At 34.5% G+C, this 18962-nt stretch overlaps 1 protein-coding gene across 1 annotated transcript; it reads left to right on the forward strand.

The window, feature by feature from the left end:
• Nucleotides 1-768: 768 nt before the first annotated feature.
• Nucleotides 769-11367, forward strand: LOC123723453 (protein furry-like). The gene is made up of 6 exons (XM_045686086.1): nucleotides 769-960; nucleotides 3138-3271; nucleotides 5871-5972; nucleotides 9592-9726; nucleotides 10671-10862; nucleotides 11260-11367. Exons 1-6 carry the CDS (start codon nucleotides 945-947, stop codon nucleotides 11365-11367), a joined length of 687 nt encoding a protein of 228 aa, XP_045542042.1. The 5' UTR covers nucleotides 769-944.
• Nucleotides 11368-18962: the final 7595 nt, after the last annotated feature.

Below are 18962 nucleotides of genomic sequence, written 5' to 3' on the forward strand. Positions count from 1 at the left end.
GTTGCTACGGCGTAGTCCCGTGTTGGCGCTCACTCGAAAGAGACAGGTGTTTGATTTCAGCGCCCCATTGAATTAAATGGCGCATTTGCTATAGTCTGTTTCACTTTAAAATTTGCATATCGAATTTTTACAACGGCGACTTGAGCTTTTACATTGACGCACGCAGTTTTAACTTTATCTATCAATATGATAGCCTTCATATCAATATTCGCCTTGAAGAAATGTTTCGGAGGAAGGATATATTATTAAACGGTAGGAAACATTTTAGTCTTTTAAGCTCATCACCACATGTAGTAGACTGGAAACAATTATAATCATTTCAATTTTAATCTAATATTTAATACGATCTGTAATGTTTTATAAATAAATAATGATAGTTATTCATTACCACTAACAGTTCTGTATATTTTGCAGGCCACACACGTTAGCTTTTACATGGCGGTTTTATATAATACTAGCTTTTACCCGCGACTCCGTCCGCGCGGAATAAAAAATAGAATACGGGGTAAAATTATCCTATGTCCGTTTCCTGGTTCTAAGCTACCTGCCCACCAATTTTCAGTCAAATCGATTCAGCCGTTCTTGAGTTATAAATAGTGTAACTAACACGACTTTCTTTTATATATATAAGATACATGTACATATAACCTACAGTCTCAACCTACAAAACTCAAGTTATTTGTACTATAAAACTCGGTTATACCTGCATGGCTCAAATCTTCGTGCATTGTAAATTTAACCTAACCTAACTGAAGGTTTGTGGCTTGCACAATGCAAACGAACCATGACAATAACATCGACTACGCATTAATTTAAGGTATATCTGTTTATTGTTAGGTTCAGAGAAGGGCAAGGGTACTCTGGACGTGCTCCTGTGCACCACGTACTGTCGCTCCCAGCTGTACCTTTCCCGGCAGCTGTCCCAACTGCACCCGGAACTCACCATGCCCATGTTCTCAGGTAAGTGTTTTCTGTTGCACTGTACTCTGTAACCGAAACACGTGTATTAAAATATATCTTTATCTAGTATTTTTAAGGCAGCGAAAGGATATAAAAAAATGTTTTTGTATAAGTGATTCAACAGTGGAAATCCACGGTAATATTTTATTGTCGAGTATTAAAACAGCGTGCTTCTGTATTTACAAAGGCAATCCGGCAGCGACCACTGAATTATTTGCCGTGTGTCAATACCTGTACTGTTGATTAACCGTATAGTTTCGCGAACTGGCATTTACCGTAGATAGGAAATGTTCAGTTTTTTAACAGATGGCTAACCGCGATATTAACTGTATCCCTTACATCAAAGGCTTATTCATTTTGTTAATACATATGACATTACAGGTAATGTAGAATATATATAACGTCTTAAACGTGTAGGAATTATTTTTTACTTAACTTGTTCACATAAATAAATGAACAATATATTAAAGGATACAAAACTTTATACAAAAAACTACTCTTCGTTTAGAACATTTATTAAGAGGGGAGATTTCATCCATCGAGGGGACAAATTTCATGTTTTTTTAACTTAGTATTAGCAAATACAAAACAGCCGATAGCATATAGTTTTGTACAAACATCCTAATTATGTATCAAAGGAAAGGGCTTGACAGGCAGAATAAAAAAACAACAAAAAATTAACTATACATTTAGAAAAGGAATGGTAAAAAATGGAATTGACTTTCATTTTTTTTATAATTTCCGTTTTAAAATCTTTAAGCCGGCTGAATGTACCTGAGACATAACACGGAAGATCAGTACGGCCATTTTGGCTACATGAGGTCTCAATAGAATGTATACATAAAAACAAACAAATCCGCGAAAAACATTACCTTCCTGTTGGGCGAATATACTATTAGAATATTTAATTAGAATGAAGTCAGACCACTTTTACTACAATTAACGGATATACGCTCAATTAATTTCCTTGTAATCATTATAATGGTCTAATCGTGGGTTTCTGAAACCAAAATCCCCGTTTAAATCATATTTTTATAATCAAATGTTATATATAAAGGTATGTAATTGTAAAGACAACAGTTAGTACTTATTCCTTTTTGAATAGGAACTTTTTTACTTTATATCATACGATTTTGTTTAATGTATAACAAACAATATTTGCATGGCTCAATTTTATATTAATTTGTATCGTATAGTTTACCTTATGAAACAAGGTAAATGTCACAATTTGAATTTACATTGAGACTTCATCAGAAATAATCTCTGAACGATATTGATTTATAAACAACTAGCTTTTACCCGCGACTCCGTCCGCGCGGAATAAAAAATAGAAAACGGGGTAAAAATTATCATCCTATGTCCGTTTCCTGGTTCTAAGCTACCTGCCCACCAATTTTCAGTCAAATCGATTCAGCCGTTCTTGAGTTATAAATGGTGTAACTAACACAACTTTCTTTTATATATATATATATAGATGTATGCACGTTTGCAACGGATGTACAGTCAAAGTATTAAATTTGCTTCAGCGCTTAGGTTTCAATATTGTACAGTTAACTGTTGCCATAAGAGCTATAATTTAATACGTACGTATGTTGTTGTGATGAGTTTTCGACCTAATTGCATTGTGATCGTCAACTGACATTTTATCGTAATGGGTAGGAAACAAATGTCCTCGAGTTTACTGTCTATACAATATAATCTTGTTAATCAGTCGAACGTATGTCTGTTTTTGGTGCTCTCATTTAAATGTATGTGGTTTGGGGTAGTGACTTAACAATTTAATACTATTTAATCAATATTTTACATTGACTATTTGATAAATATAACGATGGTTCCTACGAATAAGGGCCAATGTGCAAATACTTTTCAGGGGAGGCTCTCAAAATTTCAATCATATAGGAAAAGATTATTACACACTTTAGCAAAAAATACATATTTACACCAGTAAATGTGTATTTTGTTTAGTGCGTGTTGTTAACTAAACTAAGAAGTAGCTTTTAACATAAAAAAGTAAAAATCACCAATTTGTTACGTTGGCCCTTAAACATAGGACCCATCGATATGTATGTTCATGTATCTCACAAGAGTTGAGGAACATCTATTGTATCAACTTTTAAAGCCCTTCTTATGTAGGTTTTGTGTAATTGATCGTTTGAAATAGTTTATTGTTTCAACAGAAATAACCGCTCGCTTTCAAACCGCGAGAACTGAGGTCCGTCAGTTGCTGCTGCAGTATCTGCTGCCTTGGCTTGTGAATATCGAGCTCTTGGACCCTAATGTACCTCCTGCGAATCCACTCTCATACATACAGGTATGTTTTATTTTTATATTTATTACTCTCATTATAATATAATATAAATTAATTACCACCCTATGATATAAAAAAAACCACCATGTAGACGTCCTGAATCATATAATTGACGTCTTATTTAACAAATCTCTTCGTATCTTCAACTAAACTTGTTAGCTAAATAACTACATAACGGTGAAAATGTTTTTTTTATTATTTTATTTGTATTTTGATTTAAATTGAAAAGCTTCACTTTTGTTTTTTTTTTTTGTAATTATCGACTAAGTGAAGGCCTCCAAAACGATATAATAATAAAAAATAGTCATTACGAATTGGAGCATAAAATATGCCTCGTAACGAAGTGGAAAATCGACAAGACGATGCTTAATAACTGTATTTAATAAATCAATAACATTTGTAGCTGTAAAGTACCGTATTAGTACCTTGATAACTTGTGAAACTTTTTAAAACAGTTTATGAGAAAATAGGCACGTGCTGTAATTACAGTGAACTACTACAGCGAACACATTTCTACTTTAGACAAATTTTTTTTGTAACTCTAGCTTATTAAAGCTAGAGTTACAAAACTTTACACTTTGTACACCAAGTATTAACTTGGTGTAAAAAGTTAATACTTGGTGTACACTACTTAGAATACTAAGGAGTAACTTAACTTTCTCGTTTAGTATAGTTGTATCTAATGAACGTAATTTAAGAACCCAACTAAATAAATCCTATATGTTTTGGTAGATACTAATGAGTGTCCTTATCGAATCTTAAATTACAACCAATTATCGTCGAGCCGCTACAATGTGATATCAATTAAGTCAACAATATGTACAGCGTGAGGTCGGCGCGTTTATATCAATTTCTTTTTCTTACGTTACAATAGAATTTATTTTGGTAAGAAACATAAAGCGAGATAAATCCGTAGATAGATATATTTAGGATAGCGTGGGCAGGCCTCCCGCTAGGTGGACCGATGATCTGGTCAAGGTTACGAGAGTCCTGGGAATCCTGGATGCGTCTTGCACAGGATCGATCAATGTGGCGATCTTTGGGGGAAGCCTACGCCCAGCAGTGGGCGTAACGCGGCTGAAAAGAAGAAGATATATTAAAGCCTTAAAAAATCCGTAAAAATTTATAAACTTTAGCAATTTTTTGTATGTTTTAAACATCTCTAAATTAAGGTACGTCAAGTAACTTTAAAATAATGGCATCAAAAAAGCTTAATCTCTCTTATTCCTGAAAATAATTATGAGCAATTTCATTAAGTTACTAGCTATCGGCCGCGACTCCGTCCGCGCGACATTAAAAAAAACTTAATAAGTAACCTATGTGTTCTCCCAGACTATTTCTACATCTGCGTCAAATTTCATCAAGATCCGTTGAGCTTTTCCGGAGATACCTTAAAACAAAAATTAATTCCTTAAACCCTAATTTCTTTGTACCTCTTTTATAAATATGTATGAGCAAGAGACATAATTTTATATTTTGAAGCCATAATTTCCTTTTTAACTTTGTCAGATATCAACATCGCAACACAGGTGATATTGCAATGTTGATATTTTCCAGGGTAAATTCTAATTACATCCTGTAATTAATCGATGTCATATTGATTAAACTGCAAATGATACGTCAATCACAGCGTAATGTTGTGAACAGGAATATATTAACACTAGCTTTTGCCCGCGACTACGTCCGTACCTACGGAATTTTAAAAAAACTTGGTATGGTAATAGCCTATATGCTCTTTCATACTATATTCAGCCGTTAAGCCGTTTTGGAGATACAGACATCCATCCATACAAACATTCACATAATATTAGAAAGATAGTACGATAAAATTGTAGTCATGTAACGGTTTTTACTGGCGCTCCTAAGTGTATATTAATCTGCACTAAGTTAAAGCCTAAATCACCATAATACGACCAATACGGTGAGATTTGTCTTAAAAATATAAAAGACCCTTCTCGTTTAATATAAGTAAAATTATAATTATTGCACATTTCATAACTTTAAATTTGAAGCTACAATAATAATTTAAAATTAAATAAAGTACTTTATTAAGTACATTATTCAATAATACCAAACATACCTTGATATATGTTAAATAAACATAAAATAAATCTCCTATAACGTACTTTAATTTTAATCTGAACAAGCTTTTGTTTTGTGTATATATTGAAGTGCAGGATTGTTTGTATGTTGACTGTTTCCTACCCTTTGTGGGAGAGGCCAACGTTTATTTGATTAATGCTTTGCAACGGAAATACTGTTTGAACATCCCAAATATGTTCAAGCCCCATTCACTCTGATCAGCGGTAAACATATAATATCGGTAGAAAATGCATATTTAGTAACTACATCCAATGATTCCAAATTATACTACTCTTGTAAACTGTACTAAGTAAACTGTACTTGGAAATCATCAAAAAGCTTAATGAACTAAGTTATGATTTTTTTCCAATATTTTGTATTAATCGAATGGACACACCATTGTCATTTATATCCATTTTCATTGTCATAACGATGAAGAACTATATATATTCTTTTACCAAACTGAAGTTTTGAATTTAGTTGTATCATTTCATGTTTTTAAAGTATCACTTGCCCACAGTACTACGCGTCGGAAGGAGGTCGCAGCGTACGACGAGAGGGTCTCGGTTCCGTGGAAGCCACTGAAATGGTCCTCAATAATTTATTTTACATCACTGCAAAGGTACGTTTGAATATAGATACTTGTGCATTCATATTTCAAGCATGAGATTGCCATCTTTTACAATTTCGTAGCTGTGGATGAATAATAATCTACTTTATTTTTAATTCCGTATCTTTTGTGAAAAATCTTACAAACGACTATAGCGCTATGCGCGTTTCTCTAGCTCTAGGTACTAATAGGTACAAGTAGCTAGAAAGAGACAAAAGGTATTCATATACATGTACGTGCAAACTTTGGTATGTTATATAAGCGTAGTGCGGTTGTGATGGCTAAATTGACATGGCATCGGCTTACAACATGCAGGGGAACTCATTCAACAGTATTTCGACTGACAAATTCGCTGTAAATTAATTAAGAAGCGCACAGGAGCACACACAGATATCCGGGCACGCTCCGATTGCACCTTTACAATTCAACCCTCTGAAATTTAATTACAAATGTCATTTATCTGGTATAACATTTCCGAACATATTCTGTATCGAGAGAGGATTATAGACCGATTCAAATGAAATTTGTATACATAAAATTAATGTTTGTGCAATGGTTGTGTTAGGCTCCAGGAAGCTGCAGTTAGTTTCAAAGCTTTATGAATCCTACGTATTTACATGAATACACATGTGAGTGAATTGAAAACTTTTACTGCTGCTAAATTATTATCTAATATGGAGTTATAATACAGATACAGGACGCCATGTCTGGGACATATATTCAAACCAGTCTTGCATGTAAAGAGTGCTCGAAAGAGTATAAGGAAAATTAAATTTCATAATACCTTCTCAGTGATTTCTCAGTGATTTTCTACTGCGTAAACATTGACATTTGTAACATTAGTAACAGTTTCGGCAGTGGTAACGCATGGTTAGAGGGTCATGATCGCTCGGCAACAAAACATTGTTAGACTTACACCCTACTTAATACCCCGTGCGTCCTCCCCTTCATAATCCGCACGGTCAAGGTCAGAACCTTCACAACGTCATCGATTAATTTAGAATACAAGCTGTGTACCTTCCTTGTACCGGGACGGGCAGATGAAAAGAGTTCTCGTCTAGATGATGAATAAAACAAAAGTATTACCAAATCAAAAATAGTAAGATTAACTGTTGTCTTTGTGTAAAATTTATTTCTTTATTATAAAAGCAAAGATAGAGAAAATTATTATAACGTTTTCAGAATCACTTCCTGAAAGTTAATTATTGTAAGCATAAAAATACGTCATGTAAAACTACTTTATAAGTAACATTTTGTATTGTATGATTTACAAAATAATGTTTCGTTTAAAATTGAGATTGGTTTTTAGTGTGTTTAATTTCGAGTCAGATCGTACCGGTTTGTTTATCCGTGTTTGTGCTCAAATATCGCAACCCTTCCGACTATCTATTTACTAGAAATCGATTTCGCTGGTCTGTGTTTTTATTACCTTATGTAGAGTCAATGTCAATGAAACATACAAGCTGAGTAAATTGAAAAAAATATTGCAGACTGTATGAAGTGGGGTCGGGGTGCGGGCAGTATTACATGCATATATTGTTTGCATTCAAGCGGACGTCGGCCGCATCGCTTTGTAACTCACGTTAAACTAAATGAATCGTTCGCAGTTAATTATACAGACTCGGCGAAACTGACCACAATATTTGCTCAACTGATATTTAATATTAACAGGACTATTTCTTTTTACATTTTAAATATGTTTTGTACATGGGTTACCATGAATTTCGACTGTAGTAACACCTGCTTTTCTTCCTTCTTGTTTCTGTTTTTGATGGGCAAAGTGTATTTTGACTTTGTCACTTTTAATTATTATGATAAATCTTAACTTAGCAAGTCATGTTTGGGAGAATTCCACCAACGCTTGCATTTGGAACTGCAATAAAATATTTAAAAAAAGTATAAAGACTTAAACATGATTAAGTGACAATAACAATGCAAAAGTTGTTTTATACTCCAGTTATATATAAAGTCATCGTTCTAAGTAATTACTTAGAGACAAGGTTAGTGTGTAACAACGCTCCGAGCGGTGTACTCACTTTCACCTAAGAGCTATTAATCGTTGCCGCAACCTTCATGCGGAAACTATAACATATTCGCTAGGAAGCTTTTATTCACCGCTCCCAAAGGAGTTGCATGACCTGTGTCACTAAGCACTGTACTTAATAACAACCTTTCCAAGGTTACTACATAGTACATATTGAATGTTGCACGTGGATTTGCTCGAGATAGATCTGAAATGCAAATGCAACTAGTACTGTTCTTCTATATGTCTCAAAAACTATGATTATAAATGATATGAGATTCTTCTGAAGAGGAAAATCTATCAAAATTCGCATTAGAATGAAAATAGCGTAACGTTATTGATTTCATTTAGTTTAAAATCACTAATTGGCAAGTTGTTACCTTGTGTATACGATTTATAGGAATTTAATTGAAGAGCTTATGACTTTGGTTTCTCCCCTTTGATGCACTCAATATATACTGTAGTTTTGTTGAATGACACCAATTAACTAGGAATTATATAACCGCTTTGAAATTCTCTCGATACTGCAAATATCTGTTTATAGAATAATGTGTGTGTTCAAAGTAAAGTATGTAAGGGCTGATACTATAATATGATTATTTACGAGTATGTGTGTGCATTTGTATAATCTGAGGATAAATCAGCTACCGATGTAAAGTTTCAATAAACAAAAGGAGGGAGATATAATGAGTGCTTTTGGAGATTACCGGCGACCCTCTGCAAACATATTCAAGGTCGCGGCACAAGGGGTTAGCAGTAGAGTCAGGGCAGGGCACACCCCGCCCTACTTTCTGCCTCTTTCTGGCATGTGCCACAACACATCGTTATTATAAAATAATGCAGCGATTAATATTGACTTTGTTTATTTTGTTTTAATAAACACATTTTTTTTGGTTACAATTATATATACGACTTATAAAAGATAGTAGGTAATTTGTAATCATAAAACATATAAGTAAAAATGCCCTTATTGGTGGCATTTAATTTTTAGGAAACAGTAAACATTTTTTAAAAACGGTCAACCGATCGATTGAGCCCCTACATATTTCATCTAAATCCGATCTCAATGCAGACTAGTAGTGGATACGTCATCAAACAGATTATGTGCTGCACTGTTCGCGTCCTTTGAAGTCTTATGTAATAACGTTTGGATCCAATTATCTGCTCCTGTGAGAGACCAGCATAACATAGACGAGACTACCGCTAGGGCACGATAATAATAAGCTTTAATTTAACGATTTGCGCATTTAATTATATCATTGAATTGGTTGGTTTTCCAACTTTTGTTAGTACTGTTTGTTTCCAGTTAATTCTTATATAGTGATTTTCGTTTTCAAATTTATCGCTTTGTATTTTGTTTTGTATAATTAGTAATTGTTAAAAATAAATTGGTTGATATAATACATATATTCCATATATAAAATTGTGCTCCATGGTATATCGGGATTTACAATCACAGGTATCTATCTACCTGGTGCTTAAATGGAAGTCTAATATAATATAATATATAATAATATATAAGTATAATATATAAGTTTATTCATGTACCATCTATTGTTTAAGCAACAAATAATTTTCATGTATATAGCCGTTTAATTGTTCATCCAGTTCTCGGACAACCACCCGAAGGAGATTGAAGAGCTATGGTCGACGCTGTGCGCTTGCTGGCCAAATAACCTAAAGGTCATCATCCGGTACCTCATCATAGTGTCAGGGATGGCACCTAACGAACTCTTACCATATGTGAGTATCTGAAAGATATATTATTTTATTGGAGTAGATGATTTGGTAGGGCACCATTTTTTTTTGCAAATAAGACAACGTATTAAAGACTGCATTTTTACTACTGGTCCAGTGAGATGTGTGATCAAGATAAGCAGAATAAATACATTCATATGAAATTATTTGTCTGTAGAGTGTGCATGTTGCATAATATATTAGGACATACAAAGAGATTTAATGATCTGGCCAACGGCATCAGTAACTCGATACTGTTTTTGTTTGTCTGGATTCGTCCTGCCCTGTTCTGCTTTGTCCTGGCCTCCCCTGTCTAGTCCTTAATATAGCAACAATATCATATGTCTACCTCAAATGCAACTATACGTTGTGCTTTGGCGATAAACAATTAATTTAAAGATTAATTATGAAATTGTTTTATGAAGCAAGTTTTATGAAGAAATAATTTTTCCTTTATCCCAAGAAACAATTATGATGAAATGTTAAAATTTTCCGCTCTTCCTAATTGGACCTAATAACCTTGTTAATCGGATTTCTTGTGTCTTCCTTTCAGAGAGAACTACTTAAATTATACTAAGAAAATTTTCTTACACAAATATCGGATAAACAAATTACCCGGTAAAACAATTATTGAGTATTTAGTGAAAATAAAGCCGGTAAAGTCAAGATCGATACACAGTTGCCGGGCCGCTGTTGCTATGGGTTTTGAATTTCAAATTTTGTATCAAAGTGTATTAACAAAAGACTTTTCGGTTGCCTTGAGAGCACCTTCGTTTTAATGAGGCTCAAAAATAAACACTGACAATTCATTGTACTCCGAAAGTATTCGCGACGCTCAGCCAATATATCACTTTATCCATACATTTGTACTCGAGATTGAACGTATATATTTTGCCCACCGGGCGAAACCGGGGCCCACCGCTAGTCTATCATATTTTTTATTCTGCCAGGCGAAGCGCGTAGTGTTGTACCTAGCGCGGTCTCGGCCGGAGAGACTTCTCGACGAGATGATGACGGAACTGCAGACTGTGGAGACCCTCAACTGTCTCATCGAGCGCACTGAGACACCGCCCTTCTACAGACTCACTTCGATGCGCAAGGCCACGTCCGGACACAGCGACGGCCCTGGCACTGGATCACAAGTAATATATATACATCGCTACATATAATGTTAGCATTGTATCGGCGGTCACTAAATGCGACCTTAGGGTAAATTTTGTATTAGAAATCTAACCTTAATGAGTGCTAAAGAGACCATTAACATACTGTGTGCCACTGAGTATTAATAATTCTATTTTAGCATATATGTTCCTACAGTAAAGTATTTCTCAGTAATTTCTCTTTTGTGAACACAACAGTTGTATGTTCGTAGTTACAACGCTTAAAATTGTGGAACATTTCTAACTCAAAAGTTGACAGTTTTACTACAGCTCAAAGCAGGCTTAGAGTGAAAATAAATATTTCTGCTAACATGTAACATACTCTTAAATTAGTATAAATTATTTTTAAAGTTTTTTTAAAGTTATTTTTTTCCACTAGGATGCGGCAGGTCGAACTGGCGAATTGGCTCCAATAGAAAAAGGCACTATTCACACAAAGAGGCACAGCGGTGAAGACCCGGCTAAATCTTGGTACGTATTTACTTAATACTATTCCTGGGCAAGGCGCGCAATTAAAACCACGCGACAAAATGTTACAACAATGCGAATTGTATTTTATTGCATGCGGCTAAAAACTACGCAGCGGCGAATACTATATTACATATTTCGAAGCGCTTTGTACCATTGTATTTATTTGTGTGTTATCAATAACTTGTTGGTCTTTCACTTGTTTCGTTGCAAGTGTAACTGTTCCTTTCCATTGCCATTACACCTTGTAATTTTTCAATTACAAAACATTATGTTGTCCGTCATATTATTCATGTTTTCTATTTGTATTGTAAAGAACCCCTCGCAACAAACCCTATTTTGTGTACGACACCATCGATTTTGTACTTATTACAATTTTATATTGACCCTTCAGATATTTCCCCTTCATTTTCTAATTGAAAGCTCGTGTGGCAAATGACAAGCTATTAATTTTTCTCGGAACATTTATTTATATATATATATATGTTAATAAGTTTTCCGAGTAACTTATTCTACTTATTCCTTCTTCTTAGTAACAACAGAAATGTTGATATCAATTTATTAGAATACCTGTATTTGTTGTGAGATTTGTTATTCGCTGTAAGGAAAATATTATGTTACGTGTTTCGTGGAATAATAAACAATTTGTATATTTTGTTGCCGAGCGCCTGACGCGAATTTTTTTAATGTCTATTGTTCGCTCGTTCCTATGGTTTGATTTCCAAAGACTAACATATTTTTTCTTCAACTCTGTACAAACAATAAACTAAATTGTCGATGTGAGTTTAAACTGAACGGTATATGTTCTTTGTAAGTGCGTTTTAGTCTGTTACATTTATGATAGTTGTTTCTGACGAGATCTAGACGCCGGCAGCCGTCTGCTGTGCCGTCCGTTCCACTGGACTTATGAAGGACAATGTCGAGCAGGGGTTAGATTTTATGTAACCAAGTTACACGATTAAAAACCTTATCCGCCTCAGTTGAAGTTCTTTATGGTCTAACACAACCGTTTGCGCTATTACATTATTTGTTAGCTGTTGCCCGCGGCTTCGCGTTTGTTTATTATTTCCTAGAATTCTGTATTCGACGTATCATCTTACACGTATATTAAATCTGTCAAAAAGTTCTTATTCTAACAACAATCATGAGGCTTTCTATACTTGTTAAAGTTTTGGTAAATTGAAATGTAACTTTATACTATTTTTGCCGCTAACAACATATGAGTACGTGCAAAGTGCGTAATATTTAATATAAAACACAACATGCAAACATCGTCCGTGATTTTTTCAATAAAACTGTAGTAATAAGCTTGCACAGCTGACCTTCGTAGTAGTAGTAGGTCGTTGCTAAAACATCTTCTACGATGAAATGTTAGAACACATGCGCGTTTGAACGCGTCGTTAGAACATTAAACTATATCGTATTATCTAAGTTAAATATCACTCGGCATGTAAATGACTTGAAGCACTTGTAATGTTGGAAACATTTCATCGTGCTATTCGGTGCTTTACAGGTTGCATTTTGTATGTGTCGTCAGTAATTCGTCCAAGTAGGAATAGACACTTACTAAACTTCTAAGCCAAATAAAATTTAAGAAATAGAAAATAAATCAACTAATTTTATACATATTTAAATATACTATTCAAAGTTTTAGAAAATATTAAATCCGCAACATAAAGCGCTTATTCACAATCAGGCTGTCAAAAGCACTGCATAGAGAGAAAAAAAGTTGGGTTTCTATATTCCCAATTATTTCGTATCGACAGCTCTCATGATTTAATATATATGTTAGGTCGTTTGTTGCTTTAAATATGTTGAATCTTTTTGATTTCCAGATTTAAATTCATAGTAGAATGTTAGTATATTAGGTCCTTACATATGAAATTGGCGTTTTGTATGGGAGGAACAAAAAGTCGAATATTTTTTAATATAATATATTTAATTAATCAAAGTATGAACCATTATTTTCTATGCACTTTTGCCATCTCATAGGTAGTTCATTGATACCTTTACTAAAAAAACCAGTCGGACGGGAATCAATAAAATCTTTGGAGGCGATTTGGACTACCCCATCGGAGTTGAATTTTTTCCCTTGCAAGAAGTTATCCAAATTTCGAAAAAAATGGTAATCTGTTGGAGCAAGGTCCGGGGAGTACGGAGGATGTCTTAGACTTTCCAATTGAAGCTCTTCTAATTTAGTAGCCGTCTGTTGCGCAGTGTGTGGTCTAGCGTTGTCGTGAAGCAGCAGTGGCGTGGAGCGATTGACCAGCCAAGGTTGTTTAGCCGCTAGCTTTTCCATCATGGTTTGTAATTGCTGACAATAGACATCAGCCGTAATAGTCTGGCCAGATTTGAGAAAACTGTAATGAACAATACCGGCACTAGTCCACCAAACGCTTACAAGTAACTTTTTTAGGGTTAATTTTCGCTTGGAGCAGGATTTGGCTGGCTTGCCAGGATCCAACCATTGCGCTGAGCGCTTCCGATTATCGTAAAGAACCCATTTTTCATCACAGGTAATGATTCGGTTTAAAATACCTTCATTATTGTGCCGGTTTAGTAATGTAACGCAACAGTCGACGCGCGTTTGCCGGTTTGCTTCAGTCAATTCGTGAGGTACCCACCTTTCAAGCTTTTTAATCTTCCCAATTTGCTTCAAGTGAATTAAAACAGTTTTATCACTAACATCGCAGCCTGCAGCTAACTCGGACGTGGTTTGCGATGGATCCGCTTCCACAATAGCCTTCAACTCTTCATTATCAACTTGAGTCTCAGGCCGTCCACGGGGCTTGTTCTGCAGATCGAAATTTCCAGAACGAAAACGTTGGAACCAAAAACGAACTGTGTTTTCTTTTGCAACACGACCGCCATACACATCATTCACCCTTCGAGTCGTTTCCGCAGCACTAGTGCCACGGCGGAACTCGTACTCGTAAATAATGCGATATTTTAAGTTTTCCATTTTGTAAAATGAGTGACGCAAACAGAAAAAAACAGAAGAAAAAAACAAATGAATGACGGTCATCGAACCACAAATACATGAGTCTATAGCTGTACAAATTTGAATTTGAAATTCCTTACCAAAGAGGAGAAATTCGTGATTAAAGTGCCCAGTACGAAAAACTCCAATTTCATATGTAAGGACCTAATATTTAGTCAAATGTCCCTAAATTTACAAAGAGAAAATATATCTACAAGAAAACATCTTCACACTGTTGGTAATCTATGAAGGATCTGAGCTTAACAAACATGTTTATTTTCGTGACAATGTTTGAATCGTCTTTACACTGGCGCTAAGACCGGTAAATGTGACAATCAGAGAATCTCTACTCTTTGTGACGTTTACAAATATAGGTAAATCCCCGGGAACAATAAAGGTATAATGTCTGTCTTCCTTTACTAGATTATTCTTTTGTACATTTATTTCCACGTGTAGGTACTTTTATTTCCACGTGTAGGTAACGTACAGTACTTTCCGTCTAACAATAGTATAGGCGTTTTTAATTCTAATAAAATGCACGTTATAAAGTGGTAGTTGGCGTTAATTTACATTTTAAAAATTGTTAATTAAAATTATGAGGTAGAATACAACTCGAACTACACCTCACTTTTTAAAAATTACTTCAGCCCTTTAAATTACAAGGGCTCACTATAAACTGGAAATTCGTAAAATACACGCGTATACAAATATATTTACATCCCCTCGATATTAACCTCCTGTCAGTCGGCAAATAATTGGTTGAAAAACGTCAATGTCTCGTGCAAATATTAAATGAAGCTTCAATATGAAATCTACGCTTTTAATTATAAAAGACTGGATCATGTTGTGCGAGCCAGACGCTTTGGCTGTGAATGCAAACGGATGTCGCGGCCACGTCTGAAATTAATTTCGCAAAGTTCTCAAATATAGTACGTTCGACATGTTTTAACTTCACAAGCGGGATCTGTTCGTTTGCTGGATTTTAATTCAATTAGTGGCGATATTGTAAATGCGTTTCCGAACACTTTACAGTACAACTCAATTTTATCCCAGACCTACGTGAAACTAACGCGACGAATTTCATGGTTGAAGTGGCGCTGGATATTAATAGAACAAAGCAGGAAATTCCGTGCACCTCCGTTCCTTTTGATGCATTCCGCATGCGAGCGGTGCTACGAAATATTAGACAACTTCCATACGAACTTTCACAAGCCAATTCAATGTTCAAAAAAATTCCTTCTCATTGTATTTGTGCAAAACCAACAACTGCACCTAACCTTTACATCTTACTTAATATATTTTCTCCGTCACGATAGACGATAGAGTTCATGTTGCCTTTATGTACATTTTTTAAATAAAGGCAGCAACGTTAATTGGCGTTTAAAAAATCAAGATACTTCATCATTATGTAATCTAAAAGCATTGCACATATTTCTTTGATATAATTGAAATATGGCAATCAAATGTTGAGTAAAATCCATACATTTCCAAATATTGTCTAGCGAATAATTTTTACGTTCGTTTGTAAATGGAGTAACAACTTAATAAACTTAAATATAACATGAACAACTAGCCGAACTGAGCTCCAACCCCTTTTTATGTTTGTTCAAAGTCTTTTTAATTGAAAAGTTTGTAATTAATATACCGAGCTTAGATTAAAATTCTTATATCAACAGTCTACTACACATCCTGTTTATGTAAAGACTTGCTTTCGCCTGCGACTTCGTCGACACAGACATAAAAAAGTAGCCTATAATATCCCCCCGTGCATCATACCTTCCCAGAACAAAGGCATTCCTGCGGACAGACGGACAGACAAAAATTTTACAAATTGATTTTTCGTTAGCAGCAATGCAAGTATGTTTTATTAAAACATATTACAAAATATTTTTTATTTTCTGATATTACACACAACACTCTAATTTAATTATTATGTATAGATGCTACTACTTTTATTAATCGTGAGTATCGTTGATATTGTCGTCTCAGACATTCTCTTTGGACAGACAGAGACAAGTGTTACCGCAGTCGGAACCGACAGTTAATGAAACAGAGTCGTAAAAAACGTACGTTTCCACTGCCGAAACACATATATAAAACATATACTGTAATTCTGTAAAACAATGTTCTTATACAAGTCTTAGGTCGAATAAATGTCAGACAAATAACAAATATTTATTCTATGTCATTAACTAGTTCTAGATTTCCCATAAGGATATTACAAATCAAACAACAATATTAATATTTCGTTCAAAATCTAATAATGTCGATCTAATATCACTTTTATTACAAAAGTTATGTTATTGCTCGATTAAAGGAGAGAATTTTTTTATCGTTTTCTTAGAGTGCTATAGGGTTTTAGAAACTCGGATTTATTATTTCTTAATTCAATACCAGTTCTCTACCGACCGATGTTCCTATGTGGGGTACTGACAAACTTTCAGTTTTGCTTAAAGAAGTCTGATAGCAAAGGTTTCTTAGCTTAATACTAAAAAACAAAAAAGATTTTATATTGTTATCAATTGTACACTATAATAGAACATTAGGAGGTGAAGCACCTTTCTGTTTAATATTTGATATACAGCGAAACTTGAAACCTTAATTGATTTTATATGAATCTCGTTTCTCATAATAACAAGTGAACAAGAGAGATTACGTTTTACCTAAATAGTTGAAGAGGTTTTCTGTATTCTATAAAAACATTTTATATTCGCTTAACAATGTTATGAATTTCATAATAAAATAGAATGTGAAGCATCCTTCAAGAAAATCTTGCAAATAATTGATATACTGTTCCATGTATTTTCAATCTTAGTAGACATATGCCTGTATCTGATCATGTACTTGTTTCAAGTATATAAGTGAGCAAGATCTATCGAAAATATTAGGAAATCAGAAGGACAAGAAGACAGTCGGTTTAATGGTATGGTAACAAACTCACCGGCTCAAGCTCAATGAATTATGAATTCTGAAATATAGCAAACGAGACGAGACGTTTGTCCGATTTGTTGGGACGATGGGTGAACGAACTATCCGTCTCGCTATTTAATGATCGAAAATGGCAGACTCCGTAGAATTAAAAAAAATCTTAAGAATTCAAGTCCCAAAAATCTCTTTAGAATAAGCGGCACACGGGTAAGTCCGTGGTTAAAATTGTTGCACAGAAGAGTATTAGTACCTGTTGCTAATCGGAGCAGTTCGCTATTTAGAAATAATAAATATTAGATATTGCACTTCTAGCACGTTTTTGCATTGTAAACATGCGAACTGTCGGTAGCACACTTTCCAATCGACGCCATGTTGGATAAGGGAATAGTGCTGTCGCAAAATAACAGGTGCGGGCGACGTTGGTGGATACAACTAAAGACAGGCGGCGACATTGCGCGCAGCATGCACTTATTTCACCACCATTAAAATAAATAAATCGCTTGACTACCGTAGATATTTATTTACAATTTACAACTTAATTTGATTTCATAGTTCATTTCACCCTTTCAAAGCACGGGGCGGCGTGGCGTAAACAACTTCACGCTTGTACCTCGAGAGAACCCCTCGTAATTTTAACGACCAAGATATAAATAAGCTTCTTATCAAAAACGATACACTTCAAACACGGCCCGCGCGTTATACTCGACCTTGGCCATACCTACATCGATTTGCTGCCGGTGGGTTGTAATGAGCCATGACTTCTAAAAAAAAATAATACACTCCAGAGAGAAATATAAGAAAATTTTAGTCTATCCATTTATAGTATTAATTATTTGATATAACAACAATATGTGTAAACATAATACAAATGATTTAATACGTGGAGTCGAGTCGGCCGCGGGCATTAGGTGCCATCACTAGGCTCACAGCAAACATTTATGTGCCTAACGTAATTAGTAATTGCGTAAATACAAGAACCAGTCACAAATAGAGACAATTATTATAAGTATAGGATGACGAGACAGGACCATACATTAAGGCGACAAATTGAGAGACCTACGGCTAGCAGTGGATAGCGATAGGCTGAATGGATGTATTATAAAATATCGTCACCTCATATTGATATATAGTAGATATTTATAAGTTTCTTTAATTGAAATACGTAGTAATAAAAAGCTTGTCCACATTATCATAGACATCTATTACCTAACTTACCTAATTGTACCTTATATGTGACAAAAAGGTATATCAATAAATCTTTATAATATCGAATGCCAAAAGTTTCAAGATTTAATTAAAACTTTTCATCTTATTTCTATCATATAAAGAGTTGTCGCAGAGTTATTTTGGTGTTTGGTATTGAAAAAACCAAAGTATGTTTCTTTGCTTTGTTGCGTTGAAAACATTGTTGCTGCGCAATTGAATTTCATAATCCATAATACATAAAGCCCTGTAGTTTTCCTTTGAAAAATAAAATTTTGATGTGTTCCTTATAAATAATTCACATTTCCTTCGCACAAATTGACCATGCATGTGCAGCTGCGTTTGTGAATGCGAAATTAATTTTATTCTCATGTTTAATAAAGGTTTTGTTGAATTGTTATTGTTTTCGACGCAACTGCGGCTTAAAATAACCTCGCTTATACTTTTCATTATGTTAAGTTAAAAATTCAATCTTTACTATTTCACACCGGATTGTATTACGA

Source organism: Papilio machaon, chromosome Z, assembly GCF_912999745.1.
Source record: "Papilio machaon chromosome Z, ilPapMach1.1, whole genome shotgun sequence".
Classification (NCBI taxonomy): domain Eukaryota; kingdom Metazoa; phylum Arthropoda; class Insecta; order Lepidoptera; family Papilionidae; genus Papilio; species Papilio machaon.